Genomic DNA, 19,739 nt, shown 5'->3' on the forward strand with positions numbered 1-19,739 from the left:
CTCTAATTTCTGCTCATTAACCAATCCTTTATCCATTCTAATAAATTAAAAGAAGATGAAAGGAGCCATAGTTTTGTCAGATGATAGAGCTGCTCTCCTACTAGAGAGAGAGAGAGAGAAATGATGGATGATGGTTTAACACTGCTCAGGTGAGGGGAGAGTTTGAGAAGGAGAGTGTTACCTGATGATAACCCAATACATTACCCACAATTGCGCGAGTCCTTGATTTGTGAGGTAAAGTTTTGTGTGACAACATATCAAACGCCTTAAGGGAATGCAAGTATATAACATCCAAAAATGACTCAAATAAATTTGTTTCCCTGCTTGTCCGATTTCAGTTGCACTGATAGGTTTCCTAAATAATAGATTCCAACAATTCCCAGTGACTGATCTCGAGTTAACTGGCCAACGGTGCCTTATTTTCACTCTCCTTCCTTTCTTCAAAGGTGGTGTTAAATGTTCTAACTTCAAATCCACTGGGATAATTATAGGATCTGAAGAATTTTGGAAAATCATAATTAGCCCATCTACTACCTCTGCAACCGTCTTGTTTACAAATCTAGGGTGTATACCATTCAGTTCGAGGATTTGTTGATACTAGCCACACAGATTTCCTCACTCCTTCACCAGCCTCTCTATTTCCGGAATGTGATTCCTATGTTCCGCTGTAAAAACAGACATCAAAGCTTTGCTCACGGGTTTTGCCGTATCTCCATGATCATTTGTCCTGTTTCTGCTTCTCAGTAACCAACGTTGACTTTACTGAAAACAACAAATGCTGGAGATCACAACAGGTCAGGCAGCATCCACAGAGAGAGAAAGCAAGCTAACATTTCAGGTCCTGATGACTCATTTACTTTAGCTGTTCCTGTTAATACAATTGTAAAAGCTCTTGCAATTATTTTTTATATCCCCTGTTACTTTGCTCTTTTATTTATTTCCCCATTTTATAATAACATGTTGGTTACGTTTGCTGGTCTCTGGAACATCCCTAGTCCTCAGTCTTGACTTCTTTGAGGAGGCTGGTACAACTGCAACATTTAAATGGCACCTGGATGGGTATATGAACAGGAAGGGTTTGGAGGGATATGGGCCAGGTGCTAGCAACTGGGACTAGATTAGGTTCGGATATCTGATTGGCATGGATGAGTTGGACCAAACGGTCTGTTTCTGGGCTGTACATCTCTATGACTCTATGACTATAACACATGCACTATTATCCTTAATTTTGCAAACCACACATGGGTCTATACTACTGAATTTTAGTTTCTCAATGGGATATATTTTTGTTGAAGATGCTGAAGTTACCCAGTCAGCCTTTGCTGGCTTTCCTCTCATGTACATTTTAAACTAAGAACTGAAACATGCCACATTGAATATGGAATTGATTTATCGTATGATCATTATGTTTGACCCTCAGATAATCCTTTGTTGTGAGTTTGCTAATTAATCTTCCCCGATGCACAATATTGGATTGAAAAATTCATCACTTGTTAATTCCATGATGCATTATTTCGGGGAAAGCATTCCACAAATTCATCTTCAATGTTTTCTTTGCCAAATAATAGAATCATAGAATTTTACAGTAGGAGACCATTTGACCCATCGTGCCTGCACTGGCTCCTGCAAGAGCGACCCAGTTAGTCCCACTCCCCAGCCCTATCTCCGTAACCCGCTAAATTCATCATTTTCAAATGTATATCCAACTCAGAGAATCTCTAGGATTTGGAATGAGCTGCCTGTTGGGGGGGGGGGGGGGGGGGAGGCAGATTCCGTACGAGGTTTTAAATGAGCTTCCTCCTGTGGAATCCACCTCCCCCATTCTCCCAGGCAGCACTTTCCAAATCCTAGCGATCCTCTGAGTTGGTTGTACATTTGAAAGCGATGGATTTAGCGGATTATGGAGATAGGGCTGGAGATTGGGACAAACTGAGTAGCTCTTTCAGGAACTAGTTCAGACACAATGGGTCGAATGGCCTCTCAAAATTCAATGATTCTAAAGAAGTTTCTCTTCATCTCTCTCCTAGCTGTCTTGCTGACAGTCTTGAAATTGTGACTCCTAATTACTGACACACCGATTAGTGGGAAAAGTATATCCTTTACCCTGTCCAAGCTGTTCATAATTTTGATAACCTCAATAAGGTCATCTCTTAATCCTGTCTGCTCCAAAGTGAATATGAGTCAAGATTAGAGTGGTGCTGGAAAAGCACAACAGGTCGGGGAGCATCCGAGGAGCAGGAAAATCAATGTTTCAAACCCTTCATCAGGCGAGTATGCCCAATCTCTCTGACCTGAGCTTGTATCTAAAATCCTTCATTCCTGGTATCATTCTCCTTTCCATTCTCTTCAGGGGTCTAACATCCTTCCTTAGATAAGGTGTCCCGAATTGAACACAATACTCCAAACGTGGTCTGACCAATGACTAGTCGAGGTGCAGCATCACTTCCTTGTTTTTATACTCTATGCCTCTATTTATAAATCCAAGGATTCCATAAGCCTTCGTTACAACTGTTTCACCTTGCCTGGCCATCTTCAGAGAATGATGCATGTAAACTCTGTGGTGCCTCTGCTCTTAGACCCCTTTCAAGGTTGTACCATTGAATCTGCATGATCTATCCATGTTTCTTGGCCTCATATTTCTGTGCATTGAGATCCACACTGCTAGATGTCTGTCCATTTGGCCAATTTGTCAGTGTCTCTCTGAAGTCACTCAGCAGCATCCTCACAATTCCCTATTCTCCCTGGGTTAGTGTCATCTGCAAATTTAGAGATTTTGCCCAATGCTCCCTTGACTTATCCAGCCTTTTGTTAAATTCCCTAAGATAGCTGTTGTGTTTATTACAAGCCCCAATATTTTGCCATCTAACGCCGTGTCCAACGGTGCAAACACTGTTATGGTAGTCAATAAAATCCTTCCAAATTTTTCTGACCATTCCTGGTTTTGCTTCCTGGTTGTCTGAGCCGAGACCCTTTCTCACAAATGTCCTTTTGTCAACATTCACTCTCAGGGCTGCCCCACCTTCTTTTCCCAATCAATCAAATCCCAAAGTCCACCTGTCCAAGTGAAGAGTGGCACAGTGGCGTAGTGGCTAGCACAGCTGCCTCACAACACTAGGGACCTGGGTTCGATTCCAGCCTTGGGCGACTGTCTGTTTGGAGTTTGCATGTTCTCCCTGTGTCTGTGTGTGTGTTTCCTCTGGGTGTTCTGGTTTCCTCCCATGATCCAGCAGGTAAGCTGAATTAGTCAGGCTCAATTGCCTGATTTGTAGGTTAGACGCATTAGTCAGGGGTAAATGTAGAGTTGTTGGGGCATGGGTCTGGGTGAATTGCTCTGCGGAGGGTCAGTGTGGACTTATCAGATTGAATGGCCTGTTTCCACACTGTAGGGAGCCTATGATTTTATGAATTAGGCAAAAATAAGAAACAAGAAAATCTTATTCTCAAAGGCAAATTAACTGGAAATCAGCTGATAGGGAAGAACATATAAAGTCATAAAGTCAAACAGCACAGAAACAGCCCCTTTGGTCCGACCAGTCCACACTGACCATATCCCCAAACTAAACTAATCCCACCTGCCTGCTCCTGGCCCATATCCCTTCAAACCTTTCCTACTCATGCATTTATCTAAGTGTCCTTTTAAATGTTGTAACTGTACCTCCATCCATCACTTCCTCAGGAAGTTCACTCCACACATACTGTGTTAAAAATTTGCCCCTCATGCCTTTTTTAAATCTTTCTCCTTTCACCATAAAAATGTGTGCCCCAGTCTTGAAATCTTCCATTCTATAAGACCATAAGACATAGGAGTGGAAATAAGGCCATTCGGCCCATCGAGTCCACTCCGCCATTCAATCATGGCTGATGGGCATTTCAACTCCAATTACCCGCACTCTCCCCATAGCCCTTAATTCCTTGTGACATTTATCAATCTCGGCCTTGAAGGCATTTAGCGTCCCAGCCTCCACTGCACTCCGCGGCAATGAATTCCACAGGCCCACCACTGTCTGGCTGAAGAAATGTCTCTGCATTTCTGTTCTGAATTGACCCCCTCTAATTCTAAGGCTGTGTCCACGGGTCCTAGTCTCCTCGCCTAACGGAAACAATTTCCTAGCGTCCACCCTTTCCAAGCCATGTATTATCTTGTACCTTTCTATTAAATCTCCTCTTAATCTTCTAAACTCCAATGAATACAATTCCAGGATCCTCAGCCGTTCCTCGTATGTTAGACCTACCATTCCAGGGACCATCCGTGTGAATCTCCGCTGGACACGTTCCAGTGCCAGTGTGTCCTTCCTGAGGTGTGGGGACCAAAACTGGACACAATACTCCAAATGGGGCCTAACCAGAGCTTTATAAAGTCTAAGCAGCACAACGGTGCTTTTATATTCCAACCCTCTTGAGATAAATGACAATTCTAGAGAAAGGACAACTACCATTAACCCTATCTATACCCCTAATTATTTATAAATTTCTATCAAGTCGCCTCTCAACTTCCAATACACCAGAGAAAAAAGTCCCAGCCTATCCAGTCTTTCTTTAGAATATACTTGGCAACATCCTGGTAAATCTCTTCTGAGGCCTCTCCAGCTTACTAATACCCACCCTATAACTGGGCAACCAAAACTGAACAGAGTATTCCAGAACAGGCCTCACCAATGTGCCTTACATCATGAACTTAACATGATGCCTCAACACCTATACTCAAAGGACTGAGCAATGAAGGCAAACTTACCAAACACTTTTTAACCACCCTCTCTATACTTGATCCAAACCTCAAAGAAATATGAACTGGCGCCCCAAGGTCCATCTGTTCTACAACACTATCCATGACAAGAGAGAATTAGCAATGGTTGTTGGGCAAGAGAGGATTGAGGGACAGGGTGAGAAAGAGAGGTGAAAATGAAACTGGATTGCTGTATAGGGAGCTGGCAAGGACCTGATGGATCAAATGACCTTTTTCTGTGCTTTTATGAAGGGGGAGGAAGAACTTAAGGATTACAGTGAGGATTTATGGATACATTTAGGAGACAGAGGGATGCTTTGATTCTGGGCTACAGTGAGAAAGATTTGAGGGACATAATGCCGAGAGATTGAGGAATTTATTTGGAAGGATTGAGGAATATGGAAAAGAAGGAGTGAGTGACTTGATGAACAGGACTGGGTGAAAGATGATGTTGACCTAACCTCCTCCCTTCCCAGTATCCAGATCTCCGAATGTGCTTGTCAAAATTATCTTGTTGCATTTCTTCCATTGAAGATAATCTTCTTCTCTTTGCCTGTAGCCTCATCGGGAAGTCAATCCAAAGTCTCCTCTCTTATAAGGCAGCAAGTATTAACATAAAGACCCGAAAATACTGTGAACATCAATGAGAATCCAAAATCAGAACCAGGCAGAATAAAACGAGAGGCTACAAATCTTTGTTGAATAAGTTATAATTTAATAAATGCTGTTAAGACTCTCAGTTTGAAGGTTGGGGGTGGGGGTAGCTGAGACGTTTCCTGAACCACTGAATCTGTTTTTGAAAGACGCTTTTGTTTCTTTACCTTTTGACTGTTTAAGCATTTCCTTTGAGGATCAGTGAAGTACAGTCAGCAGTGACTGTGAAGTTACCTGGTCCCGTGGGAGCACGGAGATAGAGAGAGAGAGAGAGAGAGACAGAGACACACAGCTGATATGTGTTTGGAGAGGTGTGAAGGGTAAAATGAAATGCAGACTCTCTTCAAACCGACCACCCCCATCTCCACCATCCAGGGACCAACAGGCCATAGGACGAAGTGAATTGTGTCAAGGTACTGCCCCCCATTGGCTTGGACAGGTAAGGCACTGTCTGTTCTGAGTCTCTCAGACTGGAGAGACCACTGATCCCCCACTCTATTGTCTCCATTTGTATTGGAGTCTCAATAGATAGGGAAGGTTGGTGGGAGTGGGGACAGAATGCTGAGGGAGATCAGTCAATTTTCACACCATCACTCATGGTCATTATCCACTGACTGTGGAACGAGTCTTGGAGTGTCTGTCTTGCTTTGGCCTGTGTTGGGTGAAATGTGTATGGGATATACAGGTGAGTTTGGACCCATGAGTAACGAATGCTCTGAAGCATCCCCTCCCCCACCCCCAAGCCCTGTGGTCTTTTCCTCACATCATGTCTGCTGTCCCCTCATCGATTGGGACAGAAGGCCCACAACTCCGCTGACTTTGCAGAATGCAACAACCAGGGTGGGGGTAATGTTCACTACATCACCTTGTTGCCTTTCCGAATCTCTAAATGCCTACGTTGCCAGATGTCTCAGGGATTAAAAGGACTGAGGGTCAGCATGTGGGAGGGGAGGGGGGTGGATCAGGGTCTAGGAGTTAGTGTCCCACACACAGTGAGTCAGAAACCAGACTGAAACCATCCAACCAAGAGCAACATGGTGGGTTTAGCCTCCATTGATTGGACAATGGGTGACCTGACCCATGACCTGTGAACTGTAGGGTGTCAGCTCCTAGTTGTTGCCAAGAGAACGATTTGTCAGATTTTATTTGGTTCTCCTTGTCTCTCTTTTTTTGTGTTGTGTCAGGGTGTGGTGGGGGCGGGGGAGGAAGCTGCATCAGAATCACCATCACATCAACTGAACATTGGTACGACTCAAGCACAAGATGCAATAGGAATGTGTTGAGAGAATCTCTTTTCTTTCCCCCCTCCCTCTCTCCCTGTATGTCTATGAACTTGGCCTTTTCTCTGTGGCACTGTCTTGTCTCTCAGTTCGTGCGTAAGGCTCGAAGGCTGACATACCCATCCCGTAGCTGGAGGAGAGCTCAAGACTGGCGCCTAGTGGTGGGCATGTGAAGCACGGAGAAGTAACTTGCTGGCAGTGGGTGGAGCCGGTAGTCTGGGGAGGGGTGGAGAGGCTGAGAGAGGCAGCGGTCATTCCAGGAGAACTGCTGCTGGAGGAGACCAGGCCACAGTTGTCAACCGCTGGAGATCCATGAGGAGAGGCTCCTTGAATGACCAAACTGGGAGCGGGAGGAATGGACAACAATCTCCCCTGTTCCAGAAGTCTCAGGATGTTACAGGTGGCGATGGATTCTGAGGCACTGGATAGACGACTGTCACAATCTTTACTCTGGTCCTTTTTCTGCTTCGTGCGTCTGTTCTGGAACCAGACCTTGACCTAGAACACAAAGACAGAATGGAATTGAATCAATCAATGGGGGGGGGGAGGCATAAACATCAAGTCACATTTTCTGCAGCAGCTATACTTCAGGAGCATCCCCAGGTCTTTGATTAGACAAAATGACTGGTTTAGTGTCAAAGGAGGAGGCAGCAGGATACAGGTGATCAACATTATGGGCAAGGATGTAAATATTAAGGAGCATCATCATGTATGAAAGTGTGGGACAGAAATGAAGAGGTTCAGGGAGGGCCTAGAGACTGTATATACTGGGCCAACTGATGGCACCGTTACCATTGGTAACAAAATGGGCAAGGCATTTCTTGCAAATATTAGTCAGGACGCGATTGTAAGACCATAACTTACTGGAACAGAAGCAGCCCAGTCAGTCTACTCTGCCAATCAATGAGATCATGGCTGATCCTTAACTCCACTTTCCTGCCTTTTGCCCATAACCCTTCATCCCCAAACTGATGGAGAGAATTACAATCTCAGCCTTAAATATACAACCCAGCTTCGACAGCTCTCTGTGTTAAAGAATCCCACAGACTCACTCCCCTCTAAGAGAAGAAATTCCTCTTCATTTCTGGCTCAAATGGGTGACCACATTATTCTGAGATTATACCCTCTGGTCCTACACTCTCCCATGTGAGGTGACCATGTTTCCTCACTGACTCTGTAAAGTCCCCCCAAGAAGCTTATGTTTCAATAAAGTCACTTCCCATACTTTGAAATTCCAAAGAGTACAGGCCCAATCCACTCAACGTCTCCTCATAAGACAGTTGCTTCACACCTGGTATCAGTCTACTGAACCTTCTCTGGTCTACCTCCAATGCTGATACGTCTTTCATTAGATAAGGGACCCAAAACTGCTCACAGTATTCTAGCAGTGGGGCTGTCCCTGTATAGTTTGAGCAAAACCTAGTTACTTTTAGGCTCCATTCCCTTTGAAATAAAGGACAACATTCCATTTACCTTCACTATTACCCCTGAACTTGGATGTTAGCTTTGTGTGATTCATTCACGAGGGACTCCCAGATCTCTCTTTGCTGTAGCTTTCTGCAGTCTTTAGCCATTTAAATAATAGTCAGCTCCTCCATTCTTCCTGCCAAAGGACATATCTTCACATGACCCTATATTCCATCTGCTAATGTTTACTCACTCACTTAACCTCTCTATACCCCTCTGCAGACTCTTTGTAACATTTTCACCAGTTATTTTCCCACCTATTTTAGTGTCACCCACAAACTTGGCTACACTTTCTTCATCCAAGATGTTAATATATGGTAAATTACCAGGTTTTTGTGGTCCTCCATTAGCTACAGGGTGCCAGCCTGATAAGGCACCCCTTATTCCAACACTATTTTCTGTTAGTTAGCCAATCCTCTATCCATGCTAATGTACTACCTCAACAGCATGGACTATTATCTTATTAAGTAGTGCAATGCGCAGTACCTTATTAAATGCCTTCTGAGAATCCAAATATATTAAACCTACTGCTTCCTCTTTATCTATCCTGCATGTTACTTCCTCAAAAATTCTAGAATTTTTGTCAGAATGATTTTCCCTTTGTGCTGACTCTGTTTGACATTATTTTGCGTCTCTAAGTGCTCTACTCTTACAGCTTTTATAATAGATTCTAACATATTCTCAATACCACACGTTAAGCTAACTGATTCACAGTTGCCTGCCATATGACTGCTTCCCCTTTTCAATAAAGGCATCACAGCTGCAGTTTTCCAATCCCTCTGGGACTTTTTCACAATCTAAGGATTCCTGGAAAATTTAACAGGTCCACCCATTATCTCTGATGCCTCTCCTTTTAATATCCCAGAACGCAGTCCATCAGGTCAGAGACAGAATTGCCTGAGGGCAAGAAAGCATTTGAACTGCAGGAGGACACATATTTTTCTCATTTCGGACTACCAGGTGAAATTCAACATTGACCATTCTATGCTGAAAACCCAGGAGGCTTTGCAACTTTAAAAAGTGCTGTGTGCTACATGTATCGTTGAGCTGTGCAATACAATGCTGTTTTATTAGAAGTGGTAGGAGCAGTATCAAGAACAATTTGAGCTGAGGAATCTGCCCTCTGATTGGCTGAAGTTCACGTTGTTGAAAAGGTGTTAAATGCTCAGAGATGCAGAGAGGAAGAAACGCCCAGATCCTGTAGTCGGAAAGCACTCATCCCTCTCTCTCTCTCTCTCTCTCCTCCATGTGGGAAAAGGACAGAAAAAAGTAAAGAAACCTGAAAGGAAAGAATTCTAAAACAAGAGGAGACCTATGTCCACCTGGTCATCCTCTGAGTCAAAGAAAGACTGTCATCCTATAGAGAACAATGTGCCATCACTGTTAAGATCAAAAAGACTCAGAAAATGACTTTCCACTTTGTGGTTTGGACTTTGTTTTTTCAGGTTTTTTGTTTATCCTGTCAATATTCTTTTCCACCCAGACTATACGCACTGAACCATTTACCTCTTGGCTGTTTTAATCATGGCTGGGTGCATGTGTGGCTTTGGTGTTCTGAATGGGTACTGTTTAATTTGCATAAATTTGTACTCTCCTTTTCACTGTTCTTGTGAAAGCAAAAGTGTGACAATAAATAGAGTCGGTTTACCTATAAAACCTGAAGAAATTGTTTTTCTTCTCAATGCAGAGGCTACAAGAGCAGGTCAGAGACTAGGAATACTGCAGCAAGTAACTCACCTCCTGACTCCCCGAAGCCTGCTCACCATCCACAAGGCACAAGTCATAGAGATAAGAAAGTAGGAGGTGTAGGCCATTCGGCCTCTTTGAGTTTGCTTTTCCATTCAGTATGATCATGGATGATTCTCTCTCTCAACAACATATTCCCTCTTTTGCCTCATACCCTCCTGATGCATACAAAATGTAAAATGTTACCTCTTTCTTGAATATATTCAGTGTTTTGGTCTCCACAGCCTTCTGTGGTTGAGAATTCCACATGTTCACTAGCCTTTGAAGAAATCTTTCCCCATCAAAATCCAAAATGGTAGACCCTCCAATCCTAAACTGAGCCCCTGGTCTAGGGTCCCCAAGCAGAGAGAACTTTCTGCCTGCATTAAGTGTGTCCAATCCTGTTAGAATTTAATACATTTCAATCCAATCCCATCTGATCCTTCTAAACTCTCGCCAATACACCTCCATTCAAACAAATCTCTCTTCATAGGATAGTCCGGTCATTCCTGCTATCAGGAGAAAGTGAGGTCTGCAGATGCTGGAGATCAGAGCTGAAAATGTGTTGCTGGAAAAGCGCAGCAGGTCAGGCAGCATCCAAGGAACAGGAAATTTGACGTTTCGGGCATAAGCCTGATGAAGGATGCTGCCTGACCTGCTGCGCTTTTCCAGCAACACATTTTAATCCCTGCTATCAGCCTAGCGACCATCTACTGCACTCCAACTATCCTTCCTTGGGGAGGGAGGTCAGCATTGCTCACTATACTCCAGCTGTGATCTCACCAGTACCCTGTATAACTGCAGTAAGCTATCCCTGCTTCTGAACTCAAACCCTCTTGCAATGAAGGTCAGTGTACCATTTCCCTTCCTCATTGCTTGCTGAACCCATCTGTCTATTTCCATTGGCTGGTGTACAAGGACTGAAAATGTGTTGCTGGTTAAAGCACAGCAGGTTAGGCAACATCCAAGGAACAGGAAATTCGATGTTTCGGGCCAGAGCCCTTCTTCAGGAATGAGGAGAGTGTGCCAGGCAGGCTAAGATAAAAGGTAGGGAGGAGGGACTTGGGGGAGGGGCGATGGAGATGTGATAGGTGAAAGGAGGTCAAGGTGAGGGTGATAGGCCGGAGTGGGGTGGGGGCGGAGCGGTCAGGAAGAAGATTGCAGGTTAGGAGGGCGGTGCTGAGTTCAAGGGAATCGACTGAGACAAGGTGGGGGGAGGGGAAATGAGGAAACTGGAGAAATCTGAGTTCATTCCTTGTGGTTGGAGGGTTCCCAGGCGGAAGATGAGGCGCTCTTCCTCCAACCGTCGTGTTGTTATGTTCTGGCGATGGAGGAGTCCAAGGACCTGCATGTCTTCGGTGGAGTGGGAGGGAGAGTTAAAGTGTTGAGCCACGGGGTGGTTGGGTTGGTTGGTCCGGGTGTCCCAGAGGTGTTCCCTGAAGCGTTCTGCAAGTAGGCGGCCTGTCTCCCCAATATAGAGGAGGCCACATCGGGTGCGCCGGATGCAATAGATGATGTGTGTGGAGGTGCAGGTGAATTTGTGGCGGATGTGGAAGGATCCCTTGGGGCCTTGGAGGGAAGTAAGGGAGGAGGTGTGGGCGCAAGTTTTGCATTTCCTGCGGTTGCAGGGGAAGGTGCCGGGAGTGGAGGTTGGGTTGGTGGGGGGTGTGGACCTGACGAGGGAGTCACGAAGGGAGTGGTCTTTGCGGAACGCTGATAGGTGAGGGGAGGGAAATATATCCTTGGTGGTGGGGTCCGTTTGGAGTTGACTGAAATGACAGCGGATGATACGCTGTATACGGAGGTTGGTGGGGTGGTAGGTGAGAACCAGTGGGGTTCTGTCTTGGTGGCAGTTGGAGGGGCAGGGCTCAAGGGCGGAGGAGCGGGAAGTGGAGGAGATGAGGTGGAGGGCATCGTCGATCACGTCCGGGGGGAATCTGCGGTCCTTGAAGAAGGAGGCCATCTGGGCTGTGCGGTGTTGGAACTGGTCCTCCTGGGAGCAGATGCGGCAGAGACGAAGGAATTGGGAATATGGGATGGAGTTTTTACAGGGGGCAGGGTGGGAGGAGGTGTAGTCCAGGTAGCTGTGGGAGTCAGTCGGTTTATAGTAGATGTCTGTGTTGAGTCGGTCGCCCGAGATAGAAATGGAAAGGTCTAGGAAGGGGAGGGAGGAGTCTGCGACAGTCCAGGTGAATTTGAGTTCGGGATGGAAGGTGTTGGTAAAGTTGATGAACTGTTCAACCTCCTCATGGGAGCACGAGGCAGCGCCGATACAGTCATCGATGTAGCGGAGGAAAAGGTGGGGGGTGGTGCCAGTGTAGTTGCGGAAGATGGACTGTTCCACATATCCTACAAAGAGACAGGCATAGCTGGGGCCCATGCGGGTGCCCATGGCAACTCCTTTAGTTTGGAGGAAGTGGGAGGATTGGAAAGAGAAGTTATTCAGGGTGAGGACCAGTTCAGTCAGTCGAAGGAGGGTGTCAGTGGAAGGGTACTGGTTGGTATGGCGGGAAAGGAAGAAGCGGAGGGCTTTGAGTCCTTCGTGATGGGGGATGGAGGGGTACAGGGACTGGATGTCCATCGTGAAGATAAGGCGTTGGGGAGCGGGGTAGCGAAAATCATGGAGGAGATGGAGGGCGTGGGTGGTGTCCCGAACGTAGGTGGGGAGTTCTTGGACTAAAGGGGACAGAACCGTGTCGAGGTACACAGAGATGAGTTCGGTGGGGCAGGAGCAGGCTGAGACAATGGTTCGGCCGGGGCATTCAGGTTTGTGGATTTTGGGCAGGAGGTAGAAACGGGCGGTGCGGGGTTGTGGGACTATGAGGTTGGAGGCGGTGGATGGGAGATCTCCTGAGGTGATGAGGTTATGGATGGTCTGGGAGATGATGGTTTGGTGGTGGGAGGTGGGGTCGTGGTCAAGGGGGCAATAGGGGGAGGCGTCCGCGATCTGGCGTTTGGCCTCAGCGGTATAAAGGTCGGTGCGCCAAACTACTACCGCGCCTCCCTTGTCTGCCGGTTTGATGGTGAGGTTGGGGTTGGAGCGGAGGGAGTGGAGGGCTGCACCGCACAGACAACCGCTTCCACAATCACCAGGAAGATCGCCGACAGACTCGCGACCCCCGCGGCTACCGGGAATGACAACTGCTCTTTCGTCACCACAACCATTTCCGCCCCTTCGGTTGCCGTCGCCACAGCCACTTCCGCCCCCAGTGACATCACTAACCTGCACGACCGCAATGCCTCAGGTGTCTCCGCCCCCACACCGACTTTCGTCACCACGCGTAACCCCACCCCCACACCGACTTTCGCCACCACACGTAACCCCGCCCCCACGCTCACTTCCATCACGCGTAACCCCGCCCCCACGCCGAATTTCGTCACCACGCGTAACCCCGCCCCCACGCTTAACCCCGCCCCACACCGAGCTTCGTCACCACGTCTAACCCTGCCCCTACGCTGATCTCTGCCCCCGCCCCTAACCCCACCCCCACCCCCAGCTCCAGTCCCACACCAGGTCCTAGCTCCCAACCTTGCCGTATCTTCACCATCCCTCCAGACCTCCCCCTCTCTGAGGATGAAAGATCAGTCCTCAGCAGGGGCCTCACCTTCATTCCCCTACGCCCTCGGATTAATGAGTTCAACACGCGGCGAGATATTGAACAATTCTTCCGCCGCCTTCGCCTCCGCGCCTACTTTCACAACCAAGACTCCCGCCCACCCTCTGACGACCCCTTCTCCCACCTCCAACACACCCCATCCACCTGGACACCCCGTGCTGGCCTCTTACCCGCCCTCGATCTATTTATAGCCAACTGCCGCCACGACATTAACCGACTCGACCTGTCCACCCCTCTCACCCACTCCAACCTCTCACCCTCAGAATGTGCAGCCCTCCACTCCCTCTGCTCCAACCCAACCTCACCATCAAACCGGCAGACAAGGGAGGCGCGGTAGTAGTTTGGCACACCGACCTTTATACCGCTGAGGCCAAAGGCCAGCTCTACCTCCTGCCCAAAATCCACAAACCTGCCTGCCCCGGCCGACCCATTGTCTCAGCCTGCTCCTGCCCCACCGAACTCATCTCCGCGTTCCTCAACATGGTTCTGTCCCCTTTAGTCCAAGAACTCCCCACCTATGTTCGGGACACCACCCACGCCCTCCATCTCCTCCATGATTTTCGCTTCCCTGGTCCCCAACGCCTTATCTTCACGATGGACATCCAGTCCCTGTACACCTCCATCCCCCATCACGAAGGACGGAAAGCCCTCTGCTTCTTCCTTTCCCGCCGCACCAAGCAGTACCCTTCCACTGACACCCTCCTTTGAGTGACTGAACTGGTCCTCACCCTGAATAACTTCTCTTTCCAATCCTCCCACTTCCTCCAAACTAAAGGAGTTGCCATGGGCACCCCCATGGGCCCAGCTATGCCTGTCTCTTTGTAGGATATGTGGAACAGTCCATCTTCCGCAACTACACTGGCACCACCCCCCACCTTTTCCTCCGCTACATCGATGACTCGTGCTCCCACGAGGAGGTTGAACAGTTCATCAACTTTACTAACACCTTCCATCCCGAACTCAAATTCACCTGGACTGTCTCAGACTCCTCCCTCCCCTTTCTAGACCTTTCCATTTCTATCTCGGGCGACTGACTCAACACAGACATCTACTATAAACCGACTGACTCCCACAGCTACCTGGACTACACCTCCTCCCACCCTGCCCCCTGTAAAAACTCCATCCCATATTCCCAATTCCTTCGTCTCCGCCGCATCTGCTCCCAGGAGGACCAGTTCCAACACCGTACAGCTCAGATGGCCTCCTTCTTCAAGGACCACAGATTCCCCCCAGATGTGATCGACGAATCCCTCCACCGCATCTCCTCCACTTCCCGCTCCTCCGCCTTTGAGCCCTGCCCCTCCAACTGCCACCAAGACAGAACCCCACTGGTTCTCACCTACCACCCCACCAACCTCCGTATACAGCGTATCATCTGCTGTCATTTCAGTCAACTCCAAACGGACCCCACCACCAGGGATATATTTCCCTCCCCTCCCCTATCAGCGTTCCGCAAAGACCACTCCCTTCGTGACTCCCTCGTCAGGTCCACACCCCCCACTAACCCAACCTCCACTCCCAGCACCTTCCCCTGCAACCACAGGAAATGTAAAACTTGCGCCCACACCTCCACACTCACTTCCCTCCAAGGCCCCAAGGGATCCTTCCATATCCACCACAAAATCACCTGCACCTCCACACACATCATCTATTGCATCTGCCGCACCCGATGTGGCCTCCTCTATATTGGGGAGACAGGCCGCCTACTTGCGGAACGCTTCAGAGAACACCTCTGGGACGCCTGAACCAACCAACCCAACCACCCCGTGACTCAACACTTTAACTCTCCCTCCCACTCCACCGAAGACATGCAGGTCCTTGGACTCCTCCATCGCCAGAACATAACAACACGACGGTTGGAGGAAGAGCGCCTCATCTTCCGCCTGGGAACCCTCCAACCACAAGGGATGAACTCAGATTTCTCCAGTTTCCTAATTTCCCCTCCCCCCACCTTGTCTCAGTCGATTCCCTTGAACTCAGCACCGCCCTCCTAACCTGCAATCTTCTTCCTGACCTCTCCGCCCCCACCCCACTCCGGCCTATCACCCCCACCTTGACCTCCTTCCACCTATCCCACCTCCATCGCCCCTCCCCCTAGTCCCTCCTCCCTACCCTTTATCTTAGCCTGCCTGGCACACTCTCCTCATTCCTGATGAAGGGCTCTGGCCCAAAACGTCGAATTTCCTGTTCTTTGGATGCTGCCTGACCTGCTGTGCTTTAACCAGCAACACATTTTCAGCTCTGATCTCCAGCATCTGCAGACCTCACTTTTTACTGGTGTACAAGGACACCCAGATCCCTTTGTACATTCACACTCCCCAATCTCTCACCATTTAAACAATATTCTACCTTCACACAAAAGTGTATAATTTCACACTTCTCCACATTGTACCTGCCATGTGTTTGCCTAATCACTGAACTTCAATGATTTGTTATCACATAAATTTTACAGGGAGAAAAATAGGTGTCCTAATCACTTCGACGTCTGCTTACATCCACCTCACGACTCACCGGCCCAGCACGTTTGGTTTTCTCCCCCAAGTCAGGAACGTGATTGGATATTCTCCCCATGCCTGGATGGGTTCAGCTCTGACAACTGTCAAGAAGCTCAACACCATCCGGGACAAAGTGGTGCCCTTGACTGGCCAGGCCCGACCTGGGACAGGGAGCTGTGCCTGATGCCCGAGGGCTTGGGGAGACAGGGTAATCCAGGGTTTATATCCTGTTTGGCCTGAAGGGCTGAAAGTTGGGCTGTTAGAAAAAAACTCTTGGAAGGACAGCTCTGATTTGATTCGTGCACTCAGAGTCACTGGCAGAGACTGAGCTGCTGCTCCCCACCTTCAGGCAGTGTTTTAGTAGCTCCAATTTCTTTGAAAAGCCCCCAAAAGCATCAAGGGAGCTACCCACCAGCCAGTGACAGCAACTCTTATTGGCAGACTCCCAGCAACCAACCTGGGCCCCTACCTGGTTAAAATCTGGTCTGAAAATTGCCAATGTCTGTGGAATCATGTTAGAGCCATTGGGATGCTGTGTTGGGGAAGCTGGGGGTATGATTATTATTATCACAAAATTAAACCTGCATTTCATAAAATGCTCTCTTAAATTTAAACCAGCCCCTAAGTAGTCATCTAAATTTTCATCACGCACAATTCTAATGACCCAAGGGGCAGAATCTCTGAGGGGCCAGAACAGCATGGACTTATGGCAGAAAATGTAGCAGAATCACATCGGGGTCTGGCAAGGTCTATCCTGAAGTCAGGAACAACTTGAAGAGAATGAAGAGAACAAAGAACAGGATAGCACAGGAACATTCCTGATGAAGGGCTTTTGCCCAAAACGAAGATTCTCCTGCTTCTCGGATGCTGCCTGACCTGCTGCGCTTTTCCAGCACCACACTCTCGACTCTAATCTCCAGCATCTGCACTCCTCACTTTTGCCTAGCACAGGAACTGGCCCGTCAGCCCACCAATTCTGTGCCAAAGCATGATGCCTTTCTAAACTAAAGATTTTTTTACCTCCACTCGCTCCACCTTTCTCTATTCCCTGCCTATTCATGTATATGTCAAAATGCCTGTTATATGTTGTATCTGCTCCTCGGATGCTGCCTGACCTGCTGTGCTTTTCCAGCAACACAATCTCAGCTCTGATCTCCAGCATCTGCAGACCTCACTGTCTCCCAACGTTATATCCGTCTCCACCACCTCCTTTGACAGGCACTTACTACCTTCTGTGTAAAAAAACATGCCTCACACATCTCCTTTAAACTTTTCTGATTTTACCTAGTAGGAGTTGACATTTCCATTCTGTGAAAAAATCCGTCCTATCTGTACCTCATAGTTTTGTAAACTTCAATCAGGTTCTGTCATTCAAGTGAAAACAAACCAAGTTTATCCAATCTCTCCTCATAGGTAATACCCTCCATCCTGGTAAACCTTTCCAAAGGGCCCTTTCCAAAGTCTCCACATCCTTCTGGGAGTATAATGACCAGAACTGTATGCAATATTCCAAATGTGGCCTAATTAAAGTTCTATAAAGCTGCAATTATAATAACTTGCCAATTTTTATACTCTATGCCCCAACCAATTCTGTGTCGTACGATCCTGCTCGACAGCTACCTGACGAAGGAGTCGCGCTCCGAAAGCTAGTATTTCCAAATAAACCTGTTGGACTATAACCTGGTGTTGTGTGATTTTTAAATTTGTCCACTCCATTCCAATATTGGCCCCTCCACATCATCCAAGGAACAGGAAATTCGACGTTTCGGGCATAAGCCCTTCATCATGCCCAAAACGTCGAATTTCCTGTTCCTTGGATGCTGCCTGACCTGCTGTGCTTTAACCAGCAACACATTTTCAGCTGTGATCTCCAGCATCTGCAGACCTCATTTTTTACCCTCCACATCATGACAACCGATGAAGTCAAGCATGCTACATTCCTTCTTGACCACCTTATCCTCTGGTTTTGCTACTTCCAGGGAACTGTGGACCTGTACACCCACATCCCTCAGCCTGTTGATACTATGAATGGTTTTGTCATTTGCTGTATGCTTCCCTCCTGCATTAGCTGTTGCAAAATGCATCACCTCACATTTGTCCAGATTGAACTCCATCTGCGATTTCTCTGCCCGAGTCTCCAGTCTATCTGTATCCTTTAGCAATCCTCCTCACTATCCACAGCTCCCTCAGACTTCGTGTCATCTGCAAACATACAAATCAGACACCTGCGTTCTGCTCCAGACTACTTATCTATACTACCATCAACAGGAGTCCCAGCACTGATTCCTGCAGAACAACAGGGCAGCACGGTGGCACAGTGGTTAGCACTGCTGCCTCACAGCGCCAGAGACCCGGGTTCAATTCCCGCCTCAGGCGACTGACTGTGTGGAGTTTGCACATTCTCCCCGTGTCTGCGTGGGTTTCCTCCGGGTGCTCCGGCTCCCTCCCACAGTCCAAAGATGTGTGGGTCAGGTGAATTGGCCTGAGATAGGTAAGAGATGAATGTAGGGTATGGGTGGGTTGCGCTTCGGCGGGTCAGTGTGGACTTGTTGGGCCGAAGGGCCTGTTTCCACACTGTAAGTAATCTATCCATAACACTGGGCACAGATCTCCAGTTTGAAACACACCCTTCACCCCCACTCTCTATCAATGACCTAGCCAGTTCTGTATCCACCTAACCAGCTCACTGTGGACCCCATGTGAGATCACCTTCTGTATCAGCCTGCCAACGGGGACCTTGTCAAAGGCCTTGCTCAAGTCCATGTAGACAACAGCCACTTTCCTGCTATCATCAACTCATTACAACTTGTAGCTAAGTTCTGGGCATTGAGATGAAATTCACACTAGGCAGGGATGAGAAGGATTACTGCTTCTTAATGACCTGATTAATTGCAGATCCTGCCTCATTAATACGCAGTTTGCTATCCTCCAGTGCCCAGCCACCTCTGCTGGCTCCTCAGAGGGGAATACTGAGGGGCCTCTGGCTGGTTCCTCCTTGGGCTGGGTACCTCTTTTGCCCTATCTCCTTGTGAGACAGGGCCATGTGCCAAGCTCCCAATTCCCTTTCACAATGTTCTTTGGTCCTGAGGACCAGTGGCTGGTGCAATGAAGAGGGCACCTCGCCAGCTGACCCCGGGCCCTAAACCTGGATTTCCACAGTCATGCCCATGGATGAGGAACTTGACATTCCACACACCCCCAAAAAGATTCTGACAGGCTTTGAGAGGGCAGATGCTAAGATATTGCCTCTGGTGCCTGGAGAAACTAAAATACAGGGGCACAGTCTCAGGACAAGGGACTGATAAGTTGGACGGTTTTTGTTTGTCTATATGTATCATTTTAAAGTGAAAGTGACAGCCTCTCTCTTCCTCTCGTCTTGCTTCACTCCACTGAAATCGTTACCAGACTCGGTTTGACTAACCCTCTTGAGGGATTTGAACACATTTCTAGTGATGATTCAGATGATTTTCAAGGACCCATTCTGGTACATGGTTCTTAAGAGCAGGAGAGGACTGGTTTCCATTCCCTGCAAGTTTGGTGTGGGTCACCATCTTCAGGTCGGATTCTATCTTCCATCAGCTTTACCACAAACTCTAAATGCCTGCACTGCAGCTGTGATTCAATAGCATTTAGATAGCATCCATTTCCTTTTGCAAATCACGCCTTTCTACCTGATGGTCAACATGTGCGGTCTGCTGTGTGCGGACTTGTCTTAGACTGCAATGTACCTTCACGGCAACACATCTGTTGATCTCGGAGTTGCCGATAATGATGCAAT

General features: G+C 47.9%; 1 protein-coding gene across 1 annotated transcript in view; it reads right to left on the reverse strand.

The window, feature by feature from the left end:
* Nucleotides 1–6,702: 6,702 nt before the first annotated feature.
* Nucleotides 6,703–19,739, reverse strand: part of vax2 (ventral anterior homeobox 2) — a 38,890-nt gene continuing 25,853 nt past the window's right edge. The window contains exon 3 of the mRNA XM_060833151.1: nucleotides 6,703–7,155. Within this exon, the coding sequence (XP_060689134.1) occupies nucleotides 6,703–7,155 (453 nt within the window). The remainder of the gene's footprint in view (nucleotides 7,156–19,739) is intronic.

The sequence above is a fragment of the Hemiscyllium ocellatum genome, chromosome 1, assembly GCF_020745735.1.
Source record: "Hemiscyllium ocellatum isolate sHemOce1 chromosome 1, sHemOce1.pat.X.cur, whole genome shotgun sequence".
In the NCBI taxonomy this organism is placed as follows: Eukaryota; Metazoa; Chordata; class Chondrichthyes; order Orectolobiformes; family Hemiscylliidae; genus Hemiscyllium; species Hemiscyllium ocellatum.